At 38.0% G+C, this 19,854-nt stretch overlaps 1 protein-coding gene across 9 annotated transcripts in view; it reads right to left on the reverse strand.

Moving 5' to 3' along the window:
- LOC127455959 (myocyte-specific enhancer factor 2A-like) overlaps window positions 1-19,854 on the reverse strand; it is a 152,965-nt gene that overhangs the window by 11,122 nt on the left and 121,989 nt on the right. For 6 of the 9 annotated variants that reach the window (XM_051724179.1, XM_051724187.1, XM_051724182.1 and 3 more), the window contains one exon: window positions 3,509-3,696. In XM_051724179.1, coding sequence (XP_051580139.1) covers window positions 3,509-3,696 — 188 coding nt within the window. The remainder of the gene's footprint in view (window positions 1-3,508; window positions 3,697-19,854) is intronic. The other 3 variants (XM_051724185.1, XM_051724181.1, XM_051724186.1) reach the window with 1 other exon arrangement.

A 19,854-nucleotide genomic window follows, 5' to 3' on the forward strand; every position in this document is an offset into this window, starting at 1 on the left:
CAGCAACCAGCATGCAGTGCACATACATATTCACCTCAAGCCACACACATATGCACACTCTCAGAGAAAGCAAAAGCTTTTTTCACAATCTCCAATTCAAAGCAATTTTGTTCAAGAGGGACATTATATAAAATCTCTAAAAATATCTACAATATCAAGTTGGGTGTACCCCAGTGTATACTAAAGAGCATAAATTGCACTCATTATTAAAAAACATATCCACAAAGAAAGATTCTGAGAGATATTTTGCTCTATGTGAAGTAGCCTACTTCAAAATAAATAAATAAATATATTTAAATAAATAATAAAATAAATAAAAACAAATTTAAATAAATAAACTTCATGTTTACATTGAAGATCAGTGGGTCTTCTTAAGTACTAGTTTATCCATCTCTTTAGAATCTTTCTACTAGTGGAACATTTCTAACATTCTCTCTCACTGTAGTTGGCCGTTCTCCTCATCTAATGATATCATTCTGGACTCAACTGTAGGTCAATGACATCATCATTAGTAAAGTAATCACTCTCCGGGCCAAAAACAAAAAACAACAATCAAGAGAGGATAAGAACTTGGAAAATACTCAAATGTGCTGAAACAAAAAATAAAGAAAAAAATTATATATATATATATATATATATATATATATATATATATATATATATATATGTCTACACACATGTAGAAACAACTCTTTCAAACTTCTCCAAAAAAAAACAAAAAAAAAAAAAGGATTTAGAAAATGCAGTGTGAGTCACACACAACACAGACCAGACTTCCACACAACACTCATGAGTTCATCTTGGGTTTAGTAGATTTTCAGCTCAAGAGGTGGGTTGCTTAAGAATCATGTCTGTAAGCTTAGTGCACCTCTGCTAGTTAAAGCAGTGTGATTTTAAACCCAAACCCAAAAGCTTATCAGCTATTGCCTTTCCAAGGTATTTAGTAAAACTCACCAACTCCATCTCTTCCTCCTCTGACTGCTTCCAACAGAAAAAAAACCCATGATGGTGTCACTCTCAGTACAAAGCCAGGTGGCTAAACTAAACCAAATTTCAGTGTCGTCAACCCACCGTTCTAACCAGGACGTGCCTTTAAAGTAACTTATTCAAATTAAGAGACTGAAGCGTGAACCAAACGCTGCTTCAGGTTACTTGGAACAAAACTGAAAATTCAAATTCAGAGAGTCAAATTCAAAAGAAAAGTCAAATTCACAGCCACTAAATGTGCTCACCGTTTTCATTCCTCATGGCCATGTGCTTTGTCTGACATGCAGCAATTAGGTAAATGTAAAACTACTTCCAGTGCAAAATGTTAAACAAAGGGAGAGTAGAGGAGAATAATAGAGATTTTTTAATAAAAAAAGAAATAATAATTTATCTTGACCTTACAGCTAAGATGTGCTTAAATGTTCACCTCAAGAGATTCTATACATGAGCTTATGAGTCTAAATAGCTCCATCAATCATTTTGCTTTCATTGGCACTGTCCTCCTGCTTTAATTGATTATTTACAAAAGGGGGAAAATAAACACTAGGCTAAATGAGATGTTGTACATTTAACGAGGAACTATGCGATTAGATTTGTGTTTAACATTACTTTTTTTTCTGAAATTTAGGTTGCTTTTCAAATATCAAACAGAAATATAAATTGACGGACATAAACAATATATTTCTAGGTCATTGAGCTATCACTTCAAAACTCACTCGCCAATGAGAACTTTACACTGTACGTGCCGCTCACATGAGAGGTTTGTATCAGAGCTGCAAACAAAAAAATTGTTAAGCGTAAATTAAATCTCTGCCAGTAAAAAATAAATAAAAAACGGATGCTGTTTATTTGAAGAAGTGTTTTGTCTTCCCTCTAAATTAATATTTTTGTTCCATATCTTAAAATTATGTGCAATACTTTTGGCACAAATCTACTCCCATTGATAACCAGCTGTTCTCAGTTTTCTTTTAATTTCAAATGTCAGAAAAACCTGATCATTTCGATTTTATGGGTCTTCGTAGTTTCTTATCGTTAGCATATATTTCTTTGTTCAGATCTGGCTGGCTGACTGTGCAGAGTTGTACAGTATTGAAGACAGTGAGTTCTCTTCTCTGTGGTGCTGGGCCAGTACTGTCTTAATACCAGCTCCCAATCAATAACAGTGGGGAGACACGACAAGGGCGACAAGATATTATCTGGCTCACACACTGGGCTTCTGATTAAGCCTTCATACCCACTCTGTCACACCGCGATGTGATTAATTTAATACCATTATGTTCTAACGACAGCCTGTCTGCAGGCACACTCACAGGCCCTGCCTCAGTCTGTCTGTCTGAGGCAGATCATTCACACACACACACACACACACACATGCACACGCACACGCACGCACGCGCACGCACACACATTGAAAGGACACTCGCAAATATACACAAATGAACAATCCTCTGGGCTTATTTGTGATTACTTGAGATGCCACTATCTTAGCATGTGGAATTTGTTTTGATTTATGATGGGTAAGAAAGGGTACCACTTTCAGATTCTGGCATATATATACTGTATGCTGAGCTGAGCAAACCCTGTGTAACCCCCAACATTATTTACCAAATAAGATTCTGTACACTGTACACGAGCCCTAGTGTGGAAGAAACCGAGCTGATTCTACAGTAAAAATGAACAAATTATTGACCATTTTTAAATATAATAATAATATTCTTTTTTTCGCTTCCCATTTTATATTTAAGTGATTTATGAGACTGACAGCTGGGTGTAGCCTGAGGTGCTGAATGTGGCCAGAGCTCTGCACCTTAATTATAATCATTTGAGTGGCCCTCTAATTTCTATATGAATAATAGAGGGATTGATGGTACCTAGATCTCAGAGATATTTTGCTCCACTACTTTGCTTGTTGTGTAACTGATACTATTTTTAGCTTAATTTCACTGTCATTGATCAAACGCTCTAATAGAAAAGTACCGTTTCTTCAGTACAAGTTGATACTATTGGTCAAATACGCTTATTGGCCAAAATGCCCATCTTCGCAAGGTATTAATATAAACATCATTAATATGTCTCAAGTTAATGTAAACAGAATCAGATTTGTAACAAAATATTGTATCTGTGTATTATTATGTCTCTGCCGAAATTCTGTAGTGTGTACGTGACCTTTGTTAAAATGTATTTAATATTTCACTTAAATTAAATGGTGTTGAATAGCATATTAGTTGCTACTGAATATATTAAGCATTCAGTTTCACTGGTTTGATATCGACTACTTCTTTTTTTGGTATCATGGCAACCCTACTCTCTACAGAATAATACACTTTGGGATATTACACTATGTGATCATCTACTGCCAAACAAATAATGACCATTATTTCACTTGAGGCCTTGTGAGTACTGATCCACATCTTTTTAAAAGGACAGCGTTGTTGTTTTTTGGGGGGAATTGAATAATCAATATGATTTGGAGACAGCTTTGAGATGATGTGAAAGTGGAGTTGTAGTTTTTCAAACTCACCAGAGGTGGCATCATGCCCTTGTTGGATGGGGGAATGACAACTCTCAAGTCTGGCTTGCGGCTGCCAATGCCCATGTTGCCCCCCGGTGGTGGTGGTGACTTGGCAGGCATAACTTTACCCAGTCCGTTCCCGCTGGGTGTACCCAGAAGCCCCGGTGAGCCCCTCGGGTTAATGAAGCCATTTCCTGCTGAGACAAACATACAGGCATAAAGCATCATGGGATTGCGCTCTAATCGACCAATCCCCAACAGCTTTCAGTCGAATCGACGCCATGCCATTTCCCAGCAGCAATCGTAGCATCTCATAGCACGCAACGTTAAGTGTTCCCAACCCTCTGGGAAAGTTCTAATAAGACTCTGGTAATTATCTCGCACATTTACGAAAATAAAACATAAATTTTACAATTGATGAGCCTTTGGTTGTGTTGGTGTACAGTGGAATCAAAGCTGCATCCCAGGATGAGAAAAGCAATTCAGTTTAACAAATGTAGTGTGACTTGAGCTCTTTAAGAAGGGAATGGCTAAAGTCATTACAACTGAGTGCAGCCATTTACCATTATCAAAGACAATTAAAGTACCATTTTGGAGGAGAAATCTAAAAACTTTGGTGGGGTGTCAATTGTATGTTTACATCTGGTGTACTTTGCCATTTCTAGTTTTAAACTGAACCCACTGTCTTAATCAAAGCTATTTAGTTTTTTTTTACTTGCTCTTGCTGAATCTAGAACAAACAATACAGTACATTAGAAACCAGCATGCTAAATGTTAGCAAATGCTGTAATGACCCAAAAAAGTTCAGTGAGAGGACACAATGTATTGCAAATCACTATAAGTCAGTCTGCAGAACATCAACAACAAATACTGAAAACCTTGTATGAGAATGATGTCATTATGTGAGAAAGAACAGACTTATCTATCAGGACTGCACCTGACTGAGCTCACACCCGTGTACTATATATTGTGTGTCTCTGGTTTTATGTGAACATCAGCGGATTACAAAAATGTCTTTTACCATCTGCTGGTGCACATTGTTAGCAAGTTCCTTCACACAACAATCTGAAATATTCTCAAACAATCATGGGTCATTTACCCACACAATGTGTAACCTCCATAGACAAACACAGGAATTACAATTGGCCAGCGTTCAAACACGAAAGTACAATCGCTCCAAAGGTCTTCAATGTTTTCTCTCATCAGTATGAAAAATGCTGAGTAACTAAACAAGTAGCCTTCAAGCAAACAAGTGCAATCTGCTCTGCTTTTGAGAAAAGGTCTATTTCACTTCCATTTGCTTGTAACTGTGCATACACGAAATGTCATTTCTGTGTGTTTTTCTACATAATAGCAGCTTGATTAAATGTCAAAATCAGTTCCCTATTTCAGTAGTCAGGGCACTGATCTGGGAGTCCACCATTTTTGGGCTGTCTCATTCGCAAAATCGTTCCAATGCACTGAATCTTTCGCACCCTAAAAAATCCCACAATGCACCGTAAAAACCAGTGAGCATTGTTGCTCACTATGTTCCCTTACCGGAAACATCGTCATGTCCTCTGAAGTCTCACAAGTCGTTAGAAGACGAGCACAAGTGTAAAACTATGAAGTCCAAGCCTTATTTTCAATTTAAAAGAGATGTTGTTTCATTCATAATTACCATGAAAGTGAAACAATCTTTTAAATATCTGAATTGTTAAAAGGTTTAAAATGCACTCCAATATATATTTTATTTATCCCATTTATGCCAATTATCTGTTATAATACTGAACGTTTGAATATCTTCAACGAAAATGAACGATAGTGTCCATTTCCAAGATGGTGCCAGTATGTATGTTGGCAAGCCGTCGGGTCTTAGCAGTTGTTTGCATATGTTAGATTTGTCTGTGTATGTCCTTGTGTATGTTTGCTACGCATTTATTTGCCTTGGGCACTCTATCGACATTTGGTAGCACTATGCTATCATACTGTATAATCACCAAACACTTATTAGCATTCAAACTTCCATGCTGACACTGGGCCGCCGGGACACTAGTGGCTGGAATTTCATCCATCTTGGATCTCTCCTGTCTATACTGGCAGAGCTCCTTCGACTGCACTGTTGAAAAAATGCCTCAGAAAATGCGGAAAGCGAGGAGGTGTTTCAATAAGGATAAAGAAAGACTGGGCCGCTCGATCGGCCACTTCCCAGTGTGGCTGCAGTATGGTTGAGTCTTCAAGTTTCCCTTCATTGCGAGTATTATATCACGATTCCATGGAGATAAGATGCTCATGGCTAGTCCCTGTTGCTCTGGATCAGCGGCTTCCTTCGTATAAAAATGCTCCGTTGTTTCAGCGCTTTCCTTCACGTTAGAGTGTTTGGAGGAGATCATGTTCCCAGACTAGAAGATCAAATCCTTGGCCACTGGAATGGGCTAAATCATCGGATTGATCTCAAATCACAAATTTCATCTCTGTTAAGATGGCTCTAGTCAACACAAGGTCCTTGGTGAATAAAACTTTCATCTTACAGACTATTTTACACCTCATAAATTTTACACCTCATAAATTGTCTGTGACTGAGACTTGGCTTGATGCTGTGGACTTGAGTCCTTTATCAGAACTTTCTCCCAGTAACTGCAAATTTTTTTGTTCCCCTAGACTCTCTGGACGGGGTGGAGGTGTAGCAGCATTTTATAAGAACTGTTTTAAACGTCACCAATTGTCAACAGAAACTTTGAGTTGCAATTAAGTAAGATGGAACTAACTTCTCCAATGCTCTGTGCACTTATTTATTGGCCCCCAAAATACAACAAAGAGTTTATTCAAGAATTTTCTGATTTTGTATCTCTTACTGTCCCCACTACGGACAATTTTCTTATTCTTGGGGATTTTAATATCCATGTGTGCTGTCCCTCAAAACCATTGGTTAGAGAGTTTTAGAGCTTATTGATTCTTTTAATTTGACTCAGTTTGTATAAGAACCTACTTATAGAAATGGCCATACTCTTGATCTTGTCTTAACCTTGGGCTTTCCTATTATAAATGTTGTTATGGATGATATTTGCTTATCAGATCAGCTGCCTTCTGATTTATGTATAGAAGAGCATTTGAATCAATTTAACTATATTTGTACAAACATACTGGATGTTATTTCTCCTTTTAAGCATAGAAAACAAAATAATCATTCTCAGTCATGGAAGACTAATGAAGTTCGTGCCCTTAGACAAGTCCGCCGTAAAGCGGAACGAAAATGGAAAAAGGATAAATTGCAAGTTTCTTTTGAAATTTTAAAGGAATCTTTGTCTAATTTTCAGCGTACACTGAAAGCAGTGAGACCAAGTTATTTTTCGGATATAATTAGAAAGATTTTCCGTAAGCCTAATATTCTGTTTAATACAATTAATACAATGTTATCTCCTTTAGTCACAAATTGCCTTAAGGATAATTCATAAACTTGTGAAGATTTTTTGCAATTTTTCTTGAACAAAATTAAGAACCTCAGGACTCTCTGTATGACTCTCTGAAGATACCTCAAAGTCTCAGTAGAATTCGTAATTTTGAACCTGTTTCTCTTGCTCAGTTGGTAAATATAATTACTCATACGAGACCTGTCACTAGTCCCTTTGATTCTATTCCTCCTCGGCTGCTGTTAAACCTTGTTCTAACTAGTTTTAAACATGCAGTAGTGCGGCCTCTCATCAAAAAAACAAATTAAGATCCGATCGGCCTATTTCAAAATGACTGTTTTTATCGAAAAGTTTTTAACTGAGAATGATATTATAGACACATTTCAATCTGGGTTTAGGACCTATCACAGCACAGAGGCCGCTCTGATCAAGGTATTTAACGACATTATGATTTCTGTCGAATCTGGGAATACTGTGGGTCTTATCCTGCTCGATCTAACAGCCGCTTTTGACACTATTGATCATGAGATCCTATTACGGCGCCTGAAAGAGGAGGTGGGTATCAAGGGTACAGCCTTGAAGTGGTTTAAATCATATTTAAGCAATAGATCCTTCTTAGTCTGTATTGGAAACCTGTTTTCCTCATCAGCATCAATATGTTGCGGTGTTCCAAAAGGATCTATTCTCGGTCCAATTCTATTTTCTTTATACATGTGCACGTTAGGTAAAATTTTTATGGCTGATGACACCATGTTGTACATTCCTTTCAAAACAGATAATACTAATAATAATTATTGTTCACTAACACACTGCCTTGATGAGGTTAAGTCTTGGTTGGCAAGTAACTTTCTTCAGCTTAACAGTGATAAAACGGAATGTATTGTTTTTGGTTCTTCTCCGGCCACCAATGTGATCACTAACAGACTAACCTCTATCTCATTAAATGTATCTGACCATGTTAAAAACCTCTGTGTCATCTATGATTTGGCATTGAAATTCGACAAGCAAATAAAACATGTCATTGAAACAAGTTTTTTCCAACTTAGAGCTATCTCTAAATTATAGGCGATGCTATCTGGCAAAGATCTGAAAACTGTTATACATGCATTTATATCTTAACGTATTGACTATTGTAATTCATTATACATGGGCATTTCTCAGTATCATCTCTCCCATCTTCAGCTCGTTCAAAATGCAGCAGCCAGGCTTTTGACAGGCACAATGAAGTGGGAAAATATAACCCCAGTTCTGGCATCTTTACACTGGCTGCCAGTCAAGTTCAGGATACTGTTTAAGATCCTTCTGCTTGTATTCAAGGCTTTCAAAGTATAGCTCCTCAATATATTGCTGATCAATTACATCCTCATCAAACTACAAGAAATCTGAGATCCTCTAACCAGATGCTCCTGTTTGTTCCAAAGACAAGATTAAAATCTAAGGGTGACCGTGCTTTTTCCGCTGTAGCTCCCCGACTCTGGAATACTCTTCCCTTAAACATTAGACTTTCTCCTACAGTGGAGATTTTTAAGTCTTGCTTAAAGACACCTCTTTTTAGTTTGGCATTTGAGGTGGAGTAAAGTTATTGTTCTTAATGTGTTGTGTGAATGCTCTTGTGCTGTTTTACTATTTTAATTGTACTAGTTTTGGAAAGCACTTTGGTCAACTGCTGTTGTTTTAAATATGCTATAGAAATAAAATTGTATTGTATTGTATTTATTCAGCAATGATACTGATTAATAACAGCTGTGCTTCTATGCGCGAGCTCGTAAACATGTCGCAGGTGATTGAGTCATAAGTGTCCCAATGTTCAGTGGATCAGTACCCTTACCAGTGCCTGAATTCGTGCTTACGAAATACTGATTCACGACAAAGGGAGCTAGGGAGCTGAATAAGACACAGGGTTAGTTATGGGGCTTTTTCTACCCCCCATCCAGTGTTCATTTCCTGTGTGGCTTGCTGTGGGACAATGAGAGAAAGAGAAGGCCATCATCAGAAAGCTGCTCTTTCTGTGTGTCTGCTTAATTCTCTCTGCAGAGAGTGGCACATATATGTTCTATAATCCTGTTTTTGGCAATTTTACATTTTTAAAGATAGTGTGTTCTATAGAGATAGTGTTATAGTAGCTGTAGCTGTTGTAGTTTGCCACCGCACACCACGGCAAAGCAAGTGCACTACCAACCAGGTGTGCATTTCCCATACAACGATGTAACTCACTGCTTAACCACCATAATACGATGCATCGTTGACGAGATATACTAGCTAGTCACAACTGTTTCCCGAAACCGTAGTAACTAGGCTATGTTGCACATCCAACGTTCGAACCACACTGGTTCAACAAAATAGAACTGTCTTTAATGATGTAATGCAGGAGGTGGAGAAATAACTTCTGCGGATATTCAATTTTAATAGCTCATTTACACGTTCACCAGGAAAACGTTTAATGCGAGAAAGCTGCAGAAGACAGCATGCACCCTGTAATGAGACATATGATACATTTCACTGCAATAGTGGAGTTTTGTGCTTAAGCGCACACGCATATGTGCACTCTTCAAATGGGTGCATTCCATTCAGAAGTGATCTTCCCAATGCTCTATCCCTTTCAAAGTCTTTACCATCCACTGTGAGAGCAGTGGCGAGCTGAGGGCCTCCAAAACAACAGTAATTTGGAACTGACCTTTTCAAGCCATTTTTGTTTTTATTTAGTTTGAAACTATCTTACAGCATACCTATTATGATTGTTCTCCCTTTGAAGTGCCCTTCGGAGACTGATTTATCCCATTTAGAACACCGCCAAAACATGCCACTTGTGCATTAACATGGACACAGAAGCTGTGTTCTCCAACAGAAACTGCGTGCGTTAAAGCACTTTCTCTTCACAGCCTTTAATCCCTTAAACGGCTGCATTCGCATTTGCATGATGTTTCAGAACGCCGCTTTCTGCGAAACCCCAGAATAAGTCATTTTCTTAAATGCATGTAAACGTAAACCAAAGTATTGGCAGAATGAAAGATATACAGTATATGGAATAAAAGATATAGAAGCCTCAGAGAAGTGAAATAATATCCAAATAGAAAACTAAGTTCCAACCACACAACTTTGCGATGCTGTTTGCAAATGTTCTTTGGAACTATGTTTTCGGGAAACACCAAATCGTTGAACTATGTTGGTAACAATGGAACTTGCTACCATATATGGCTAACGATGCTTTTGGGAAACGCACCCCAGAAAATCAACATTTTCATCTCAGCTGTAGCTAAGTCTTAATGTAGTTGTGCATGTAAACTAACTTTCAATCATCTATCTGACTTGGATCAACACATTAAAATAAAAAAATAAAACTTTTTGTGTACTCTATGACTGTTATATATATATATATATATATATATATATATATTTTAATAGATTAGTTGCACCAGATATTTGGGAACTCCTTTAAGACAGCTTTAAAAAAGTAGTTATCTCATGAAGTTAGTTAAGAGTATACCAAGAGCATGATCAAAGAGTGGCTAGTTTGAAGAAGCTAAAATATAAGATGTATTTGTTTAAAAAAATGTGGATCCTGCATAATACCAATACTTCTGATTGTGCTATTTCATAGTTTTGATGATTTTAACATCATTCTAATGTGGAAAATAATAATAATAATAAATAAATTGTAGATGTGTCTTTTGACTGGAACTGTAAATGTTTATTTGATTAACAGGAAATATAACATGAATGTGAGCACTGGAGTGTGTGCACCTGTAGCAGGAGGGAGGAAAATATGATCTAATTACTGTAAAAAGGCACAGCAGCAGTACATTACTCTGATAATGATCAAAAGGAGGGAGTATGATATCATTATGTTAAAATTCTCCCAATTGCTGTAAAAAAGTGCCTGTTCTGAGCCAGAATGTGTAACCGAGGCCCTACTGAGACATAAGCTGCTCTGGTTCTGAGCTTTTAGCAGCCTCCCCCTCACCCTTTCGCTCTCAAAAGATCATGTCTGTGTAAGTCCCACATCTTTTCATACCAAGCACAATGACAAAAGCATCAAAATTCCAAAATTATCCGAATACAGAAAAGTGATGTCTTATTACCTTGCTGGGGCCACTTACTTTCTTAAAGTCTCTCACTCAGAGTAATGCATGATCCTTTGGGAGCTTGGTTACATAATGACCAGCTTTTACGAAACAAATAATTTGTTTTCTTTTTAGAGGAAGGCTATTTTGACAAAAAGCACAAGAAAAGTCTTAACGATTAGTAAGTCATTGCTATCTTGGGCAAGCATAGTGTCTTTGATGGGGCAAAGTATGCATGAATGAGAAAAGACTAATGGATTTCAGAATCAAAGTTTCACCTCCCTAATAGATTAAGAGGAAAAGAGTCCAAATTCTAATTATAGTCTTAATTAATGAGGCTGAACAGTACCTCTTTAGCGGGTCCAGCCATATTGTTTTGTCTCCATATACCATGCACAGGAACAATTTGAGCTGGGAAGAGAATTCCAAATGCCTGTGCCAAGAAAGTTCCAATTAATATTTTACTATTATTAAATATCATTTATAATGCCTCTATGAGGACTCAAAAAAAATAGTATCCTTTAGGTGCACTGGAGGGAAATGCCGTGGACCTGAACATGTGGTAAAGTAACTGGCACGTAAACGCTCTTTAGAAAAAACATTCTTCTGACACGCAAACAGGTTTGTAATTACTCCTCAACAGCCTGTAATTCTTCAGTATTAATGAAGGAAGCTGTGCAGCTTCCAGGCACATTGCATAATGGAGATACGACTCGGAGCTCTCTCCAACAATCCCCTCGTTTTTAATGCAAAAACTAGGGAAGTTGTTGAACAGCAAAAAAGCACATCTGTGCACGCTGCGTCGTACTCAAAACTGAATTTGAAAAATCGGCTCATTAGATTGCTAATTGGTGCTCATCAAAACACGAATGGTGTATTTCTGGAATAATTAAGTTTGCATCACTTCCTCTTCATGCACAATCATGCATTGTGAACTTTGGGGTAATCTGCAAAATTGAGAGCCTGCTCTTGTCAACTTGAACAAGGTGATTTTGACACATTCCTGGTAGTGCCAATGTTATTGTAATTCACTAATTGAAGGTGTGGGATCTGCTCTTCCAATATTTCAGCCACACCTCAGCAATTCCAAGACAAAACCACTTCTAAGTTTACTAAACTTGACATTGTTTCATTTCTAATTTAATAAAGACAGCAGCTTTATTAGTAAATTTGTTGCTTGAATATATACAGTATATGGGAATTTACATATTCAATACTAAATAATGATGTCCTAAAATGTTCTCAGGATTCAAGATATGATTTGTGATTGATGACACAAATCCTGAGACAGACCTTAGAAGTGATGCTGTTAAGACAGAGATGATAAAAAAATAAAAAAATAAAAAAATAAATTCTTTAAGGAGATAGAGACACAAAGCATCAAGGACTGGTTCACCTTCTGGAGCTGTGGGCTCTTCAGCCACAAGTGGTTTGTGCTAGGCTTTTTTCTTTCTGTTTTAACACAAATGCACACACACACACACACACACACACACACACACACACACACACACACACACACACACACATACTGTTCTTAAGGAACCAGGACAGATGCTGCACTCAGCTGGGAAAAACTAAACTAAACTAAATCAGCCTACAGAATACTGTCTGCAACCAGACATAGAATTGTCAATGTCCAGCTAGTGCTGCCAGTTGCCTCATTCCGACCTAGAATGTACTAAACTTTTGAACTTTCAGATATCAGAAAGGCAGTCATCCAACTGTATAGCAAATATACAACTAATATTAAGGCAGTACATGAGCTCTTGTAGGATATTAAATCAATACACTGTATATTTGTGCTAAAAACAAAGTCAAAAGGAGAGAATGTAGGTCTCAATGTATGCCAAGAAAATTGTACATTCACAGTTAGACTAAACTAGTGTCTAAGTACAGCTGTAAGCGTCTGGATTGCTCAAGTGTTATAATTAGTATAATGACTGCTAAAGGCTGGGTTTGGTTTAAAAATTACACCATGTGGGAAGAGACTTTTTCTTGTGTCAATAGAAAAACCATGCCATGATTTGTTAGTCAACAATAGGATCTGACTGAACTGACAGAAACTAGGCCTGCTGGTCCCCACACAAGTCAACAAAATAAAATCTGAAACGAAGATGATCCGAAACCAAACATTCTTTTGGAACCGTGCTGTTCTACCATATCAGGAGAACTCTGAGAGGAAACTAAGCCATTTTGTTCCAGAGTGCTGATGAGTTATTTTGACCTCCAGCAACTGTACACGGTTAGGTAACACACTGAACTGCTTCAAAAAAACGAATCGTGCTTCAAAAAGAGCTTGATATTTGACAAACAAAAAGATTCATTTGCATCCCAGCTGGGCATGTCAACACGAAGAAAAAGCTATCTTTCCCTGAAGTGGAGAGCCGGTGTGTGCTTGGATTAACACTTGGATGCTCTTCATCATTCCTTTGGCTTAAATGGTGATCAGAGCATTCCTTTGAACAGGCCAATATGAAGTCGCTCTACATAGGGTAGAGAGCAGAGGAAGAGTGCCGCAAGCTGAATTCCTCCCGGCTCTGCTCTGAGATGTCCCTGCTTTCCTAGTGCCTTCTGCTTGTGAAAAATCAGAGGTATGCAAGGAATGGCCATCTGACAGGAGCACTTAAGTGGTTCCTCTCCAAGGCAGCCATGCTGGTCTGGGCTGTTTGGTACAAACAACAGCTGCACTATGTGACTAGGGAGCCAAAGGCTTGAGACCCTTGGGCACACGCTCCTCGCCACACCCCGTAATGCCACTGTCAACTAGGAGCTGTACATCCAGTTCCTTAAACCCCCCCCACCCCCCCAACTCCCCACACACACCAGGGACTAAAAATGGTTCAAGGAACGAAAACGAAAAACAAAAACGAACTAAGTTTTTAGCAGAACATAATCGAAAAATGGAACAAAGTGATTTTCAATTGTTCCGGAGTGAAAACTTTATTTTTAAATGCTGGAAACCGGTTATAACTGTTTAATTTTGTTCCGATAATTTTTTTTTCATGAAACTAAAGGCCAAAGGGTTAATCGCAATACATTTTCTTCACCACTTCATGTTGCCCAAAATGAAACATGTGCTTTGAAATTATACTTAACATTTAATTAACTGCTTGTTATGATTTCTATGCTGATAAATCCACCACACAGGAAAAAAAATTCATTGCTAATTTTCACTTATTTTGGTGAGGCAAGTGGCTTATTTTGGGCTTGTTTTTCCAGACCGGGTTGCGAGATCTGGCAACTCTGCAACTGGTATTTCACTCTCCACTTAGCTCAGAGTACTGTCATTTTAAAAAGAACGTTATTAACCGTACTTTTATTTTGTTCTAACCGGTAACCTTTTGGAAAGGAGGCTGCAGAACTTCTGAACCGGAATGAAAAAATACAGTTTTTTGTCCCTACCACACACACACTGGGCAAGTGTGCCTTTTTATTTCAGCGCTTTAAACATGCTAATGTCTAGTGCTAGGAGATATACCTAGAAAATTATATCTTGATATTTGTAAGCCTATTCATAACATTCAATAAATATCTCAGTATTACTTTACATTTTTTAAATTAGAGCCACAATGAAATATACATTAAAAAATTAATTAATTAATTAAACATGACAACTGATATAGAAAAGAGGTTATTTTGCACTTCTAAAACATTTTTGTGCTTCTGCTTTAGCAGTTCTAAGCAAAATAACTAATAATAAAATAAATAAGATTTCACTTAATATGATTTAAAAATTCATATTGCATGCATATGTTTGACATGATTTTAATTTTTCTGGTTTTCATTTATTTTGGTAGGTATTTCTTTAGATTACAAACAGAAAAAAGTATTATGTTTCAGTGTTCTTATTTTTGGTCAGTAATTGACCAATAATATCAGTGCATCCCTAGTAAAAACGTAATTAAAATACTCAAGGCACGTTTTCAAATGTCTTTGACTAAATAAAGAATGCTATTTAATAAAAATGTCAAGAAGTTTTGGCAGGGTTCCACCAAATAACTTGAACAAAATGTTCCTTTTCATAAAATGTTTTAAAACTTCACGCTCGGTCTTGAGGGTCTAAGTTGTTATGCTCTGTTTTGTGGTTTTTATGGTCAACATAAACAACAAAATGGCTACCTGCATGTTGGTTACACCAAATGAATTTGATTTGGTGGACAGAAGCATTTTTAAATATGAATCATTTCAATTGTTTCACTGCTGCCCTTACTCGCACGTTATATGTTATTCAAGGACCCGGTAGCAGTCGCGGAACACAGACGATCGCCTCGCACTCGCAATTTCACTTCGCGCTCGGACCGCGCCTTGCAACTTTTGCCTCATGCTCGTAATGCGCCATGCAGAACAATGTTGGTGTTCAAATGGCAGCTGTCTTACCGCTGCCATGATGTTACAATGTTAAGAGCTCCATCTATGCTTTGCGGGCATGTTCTACCGCTGTGCTACATTGATACAATTCTTGGTGCTGGTCTCACCATAATGTCTTCCACCAGCACTACAAAAAATATAATAATAGATGAAAACTGATTAATCCAAAACTGAAAGTTTCAACTGATTCAAGAAAATGAATTTGACTTACCAAATCTAACTGTATTTTTACTATTGTAGTTTATATCAGAGATGCTATTAAAACACTCTCATACTCATGAGTCGCAAAACTAGTATAACAACACAATCTTTAGGAAACTTAAAAGCCAAATACAATTAGCACAATATACACAATGTTGTCAGCAAAAATCATTGCCAAAAATTATGAATATTCGATATATCACCAAGGCCTAATACAAGCCCCAAGGGGAATATGTTAGTGGGGACTGGCTCATACATTTCCGCCAATTATTAAAAGAATTCACTAACGTGAATGAAAGGCACTGGGTGCATAATGCCAATGAATTTTGCACCATGTTACTATGCCTATGAAAATATGCACAGAGGTACAGTATGGAATACCATAGAGTGTTATATATTACCTCATATGAGACTCAAAAGCCAATATTTTGTCTCACTGTGTGCATTCAATCATGTGAGTCAGTCACACTTAGTTAGCCAATGTCTATGTGTGTGTGTGTGTGTGTGTGTGTGTGTGTGTGTGTGTGTGTGTAAGTGTAGTTGGCAAAAAGATGGTTAAATCCCACCTGTCTCTGCCTCTCACCACCACAGAATGGTTATGACAGGTTGCCTGGTCATTGTGCACAACAGTATTAGAGGAATGTCATGGTCTGAATGCTTGCAGGGTTTTGCTGTGTTAGACATTTAGCAGGCTTACACCAGCCGTATAAGGACTGCCACAGTACCAGGAAAACAGATGCACCTGTCAATTGGGGGAAGGAAACTCAAGCGGGATAGGAGCGACGGAGGCAGGGGGCCGAGATTTTAAAGGAAATGTTGAGTTTATTTACCTGCCTGAATCAGCTGCTGGAACACAGTTAACTGTTTCGTACACCAAACAACACAAATACAGAGACACAAAGGAACCTCTTCCTGAGCTACTTGTAGCACAAAACTGCTCAAATATGCACCTACACTAAGACTAAGTTTCACACTGCATGTTTATTTCACCACCCACATTAACAGGTTGGAGCTTTAACAGTGTGCGCATACGCAGCACTGTGCTGTGTAGCAGAAGCATAGCTGCAAGTAAAAAGAGCACGGAGCCCATTTTTGCTAAGCTTAGCGTGCTGAACTGAGAAAAAAACACTCAGAAAATGCTCTATTAACATATTTATCAATATGCTCTCTTGCAATATACTGTAGGCTTCTATGAAGCAACATAAAAATGGAGTTGACTACTCCATAACAAATATGGGTATGACAAATTGTTTATGTTCTTCATTTGTATATCGCTTTGGATAAAAGCGTCTGCTAAGTGACTAAATGTAAATGTAAAAAATAAATTAAAAAAAGACATCTGTTGGCCTTGATGCAAGTCTGTTGATACACTATTGGGGTTTGGGTTCTGTTCTGTGTAAATTCATTACTATTTGGATGTAAATGTCATCAACCTCCTCAAGTAAATCAGATTTCACAATGACATGTATAATAATCAGTCTAGAGTTTACTAAATACTTAACGTAGTAACTCAGGAATCACTTTCTGGGTAGCACTCTTACGCAGCAGAAACTTTATCAGTGTAAAAGCTCTAAGCACGCCTGCTTTTGCTTAACGCATTGGGTGTGAAACAGGCCAAATCATCTTTATGCGCACCACCGGAGTAATTTCAAGAAAAACCAGTAAATGAAGGCAGGAGGAGCCTTCAAGTTCATATGAGAGTGAGAGAGCATGAATCTCATAGCCTGTTGTTCCAGCAGTCATACTCTTGTGCTGGGGTGCTTTGTAATGTTGAAAAAGTAGCCCTACTTCTCCGCTGACATAGACAGAGCAGCCCACTAGAGAGTGGAGGCAACCCTTGTATTTGTAACTGTCAGGGAGGAACAGCTGGACACATGACCTTGCGTGTGTCCTTGGTGACTTGACAGTGTGTATACACACATGAAGCAGGGCAGAGAAGCTAGCAGCTGCCGCCATTTTCAGTCATCACATGACTGTTTACGCCCGCTCAATAAAACGCCTCCCATCACCCACCAAACCAACAAGTCAGTTAGACACAACACCACTAAAATAGCTTAACTTTCGTCCATTTGCATGGGAAATGCAGCTCTGAGGCCTGTGTCACAACTTTTGAGGTTTTCTTTTAATAATAATTGTAATGTCACTGCTGGGAAAAAAAAAAAAAAAAAAAAAACATCATCCTCATATTGTTCCAAACCCATATGACCATTTTTTTTTTCTACTGTGGAGATTTTAGGCAGAATGATTAGCCTTAGTCACCATTAACTTTTATTGTATAGAAAAAAAGATTCAAAGAAAATAAATGGTGACTGTTTTTGTGTTTCAATATTTTTGGGTGAACTATCCCTTTAAGCTGCTAGCTGTGTTTTGGAAAATGGTAACTGGTTTCTAGCTGGTCATTATCTAGTCCAAGTTGGTAGGTCACCTTTTACCTGCAACAAAGTACCTATCAGTTTGTCATACCAGCTTATGGTAGCTGGATTTTGGAACATTGTAGTTGGTCAACAAGATAATGACCATCTTAGCAAATAACCATCTTGGACCAGCTAGAAACCAGCTACCAGCTCAAGCTAGATTTTCCAGCTGGGATGCTATTTTTTTATTTTTAATTTTTTTTTCATGAGAAGCCAAAGAAAAACCCTTGATAATATCCTTCTGATGTACTCATAAAGGGCAGAGTCACTTCAACATCCCTCACTGGCTTATAACAGTTTGGCCTAGATTTCCAAATATCAAGGGAGAAGAGGGGGTGGTGTGCTCTACTGTTACACACCAGTATTCTCTTAGCAGAGCAGAAACGATCAAGAGAGACTCAACTATCTGATCACATTAAAAGCAGGGGAGAAGATAGATAGATTTCTCTGTTAAAAGTAATGTGTGTGTAGTGGGGGGGATCCCTATTACAGATCAAACTATCGATCATTTAATCATTAAAAGAGAAACTTCAAAACTGGATCCAGAAACCCCACCAAAGCACAACATTTATTGACACAGGAGCTCAGTCACCCCAGAGGACTTACCGGCAGGGCTGGAGCTACACCGTTTGGCACTGCGAGCTCTGGGGTACCCAGCGTGACACTGAATGAGATGCACAAAATGAGATGATTAACCATCTGCATCTTTCATCTCCAAGTGCGAGTATGTGTGCAACAGGCCAGCCCTCACATGCAGCGCTGTGCTCTCTTTAGTGTGTCAAACAAATGTTAATTTCCCAGCATTTTCAGGAGTAAAAGTGATAAGCCTTGGAGTACTGATTTGTAGAAAACAAATTCAGCAAGTAATTCAATTTGGTGCTCTGATATGTGCGGAGTAATCAGTACATACAGCAAGAAATCTTTATTAAGGCTAGTTTTCAGATAATGTATATTCAAGTGTATTCTGTCTCGTTGCAAAATCCAAAATACATATAATAAGTTGACTCTTTTCACTTGTTTTAAGCATAAACCTCAATTAATTTATTCATACTTAGGGATTTGAACTTAAGTTGTAAAGTATGGCACGAAACTCATCGCCTCAATTCATGTGGTTTGCAGAGGTCTGCAACACGACTTAGGCCCAACAGTACCGCCGGGTTTCAGGCCAGGTTCAGGTCAGTTTTTCAATTCTGACTTTGGGTTCGAGTTAGGTTTGTGTAAGTTATGGGTTTGTAATTAATGAAAAATAAACAGGCCTAACTAACTTGTTTTGCGCATGCACTCTCACAGCGTGCGAACGGACGAGTAAGGTGCCGTTCACACTGAACATGTTTTTGGGCAACTCAGCTCTGTTTTTCCACTGTTTTCCAATGTAAACACCTACTGGATGGACATCTTTGACTCTTGTGCTTCGCTGTCTCTTCAGTTTCTCGCACAGAACTGCCACATTGGTTAGACACAGTGACAAGTTAAAACAAACTTTACCTTTCAAAAACGCATGTTGAGCCACCTGCGTTCTGTTTCATTCAATGCAATCTAGCTTTTTTAGTGCAGGTGTCACAAAGATTCAACGTTCTAAAGAAGTTCAGGCTGCAAGGAAGACTTTATGTAACTGTTACATTGTTACACAGGATTCCAGATTGTTATGCACCAAGCAAAGTTTCAGCTCCTGATAAACAGAGATTGAATGTTATTTCCCTTCTGCTCTAGTGTGCTGAGAGGCCACCGTGCCTTGTTAAAACTTGGTATGTTTACTGTCGGGTTCAGCTTTAAAATCTGACGGTACCATTTGGGTTGGTTAGGGTTGGGTCACAAGTCTTGGGTACAGGTCGAATTTCATTTTAAGGCCTGTGCAGACCTCTAGTGGTTTGTTGAAGAGAGGTATGCTGTTCCAGTTTTAAAAGATTGGACTTAAAATT

The sequence above is a fragment of the Myxocyprinus asiaticus genome, chromosome 18 (assembly GCF_019703515.2).
Source record: "Myxocyprinus asiaticus isolate MX2 ecotype Aquarium Trade chromosome 18, UBuf_Myxa_2, whole genome shotgun sequence".
NCBI lineage: Eukaryota > Metazoa > Chordata > Actinopteri > Cypriniformes > Catostomidae > Myxocyprinus > Myxocyprinus asiaticus.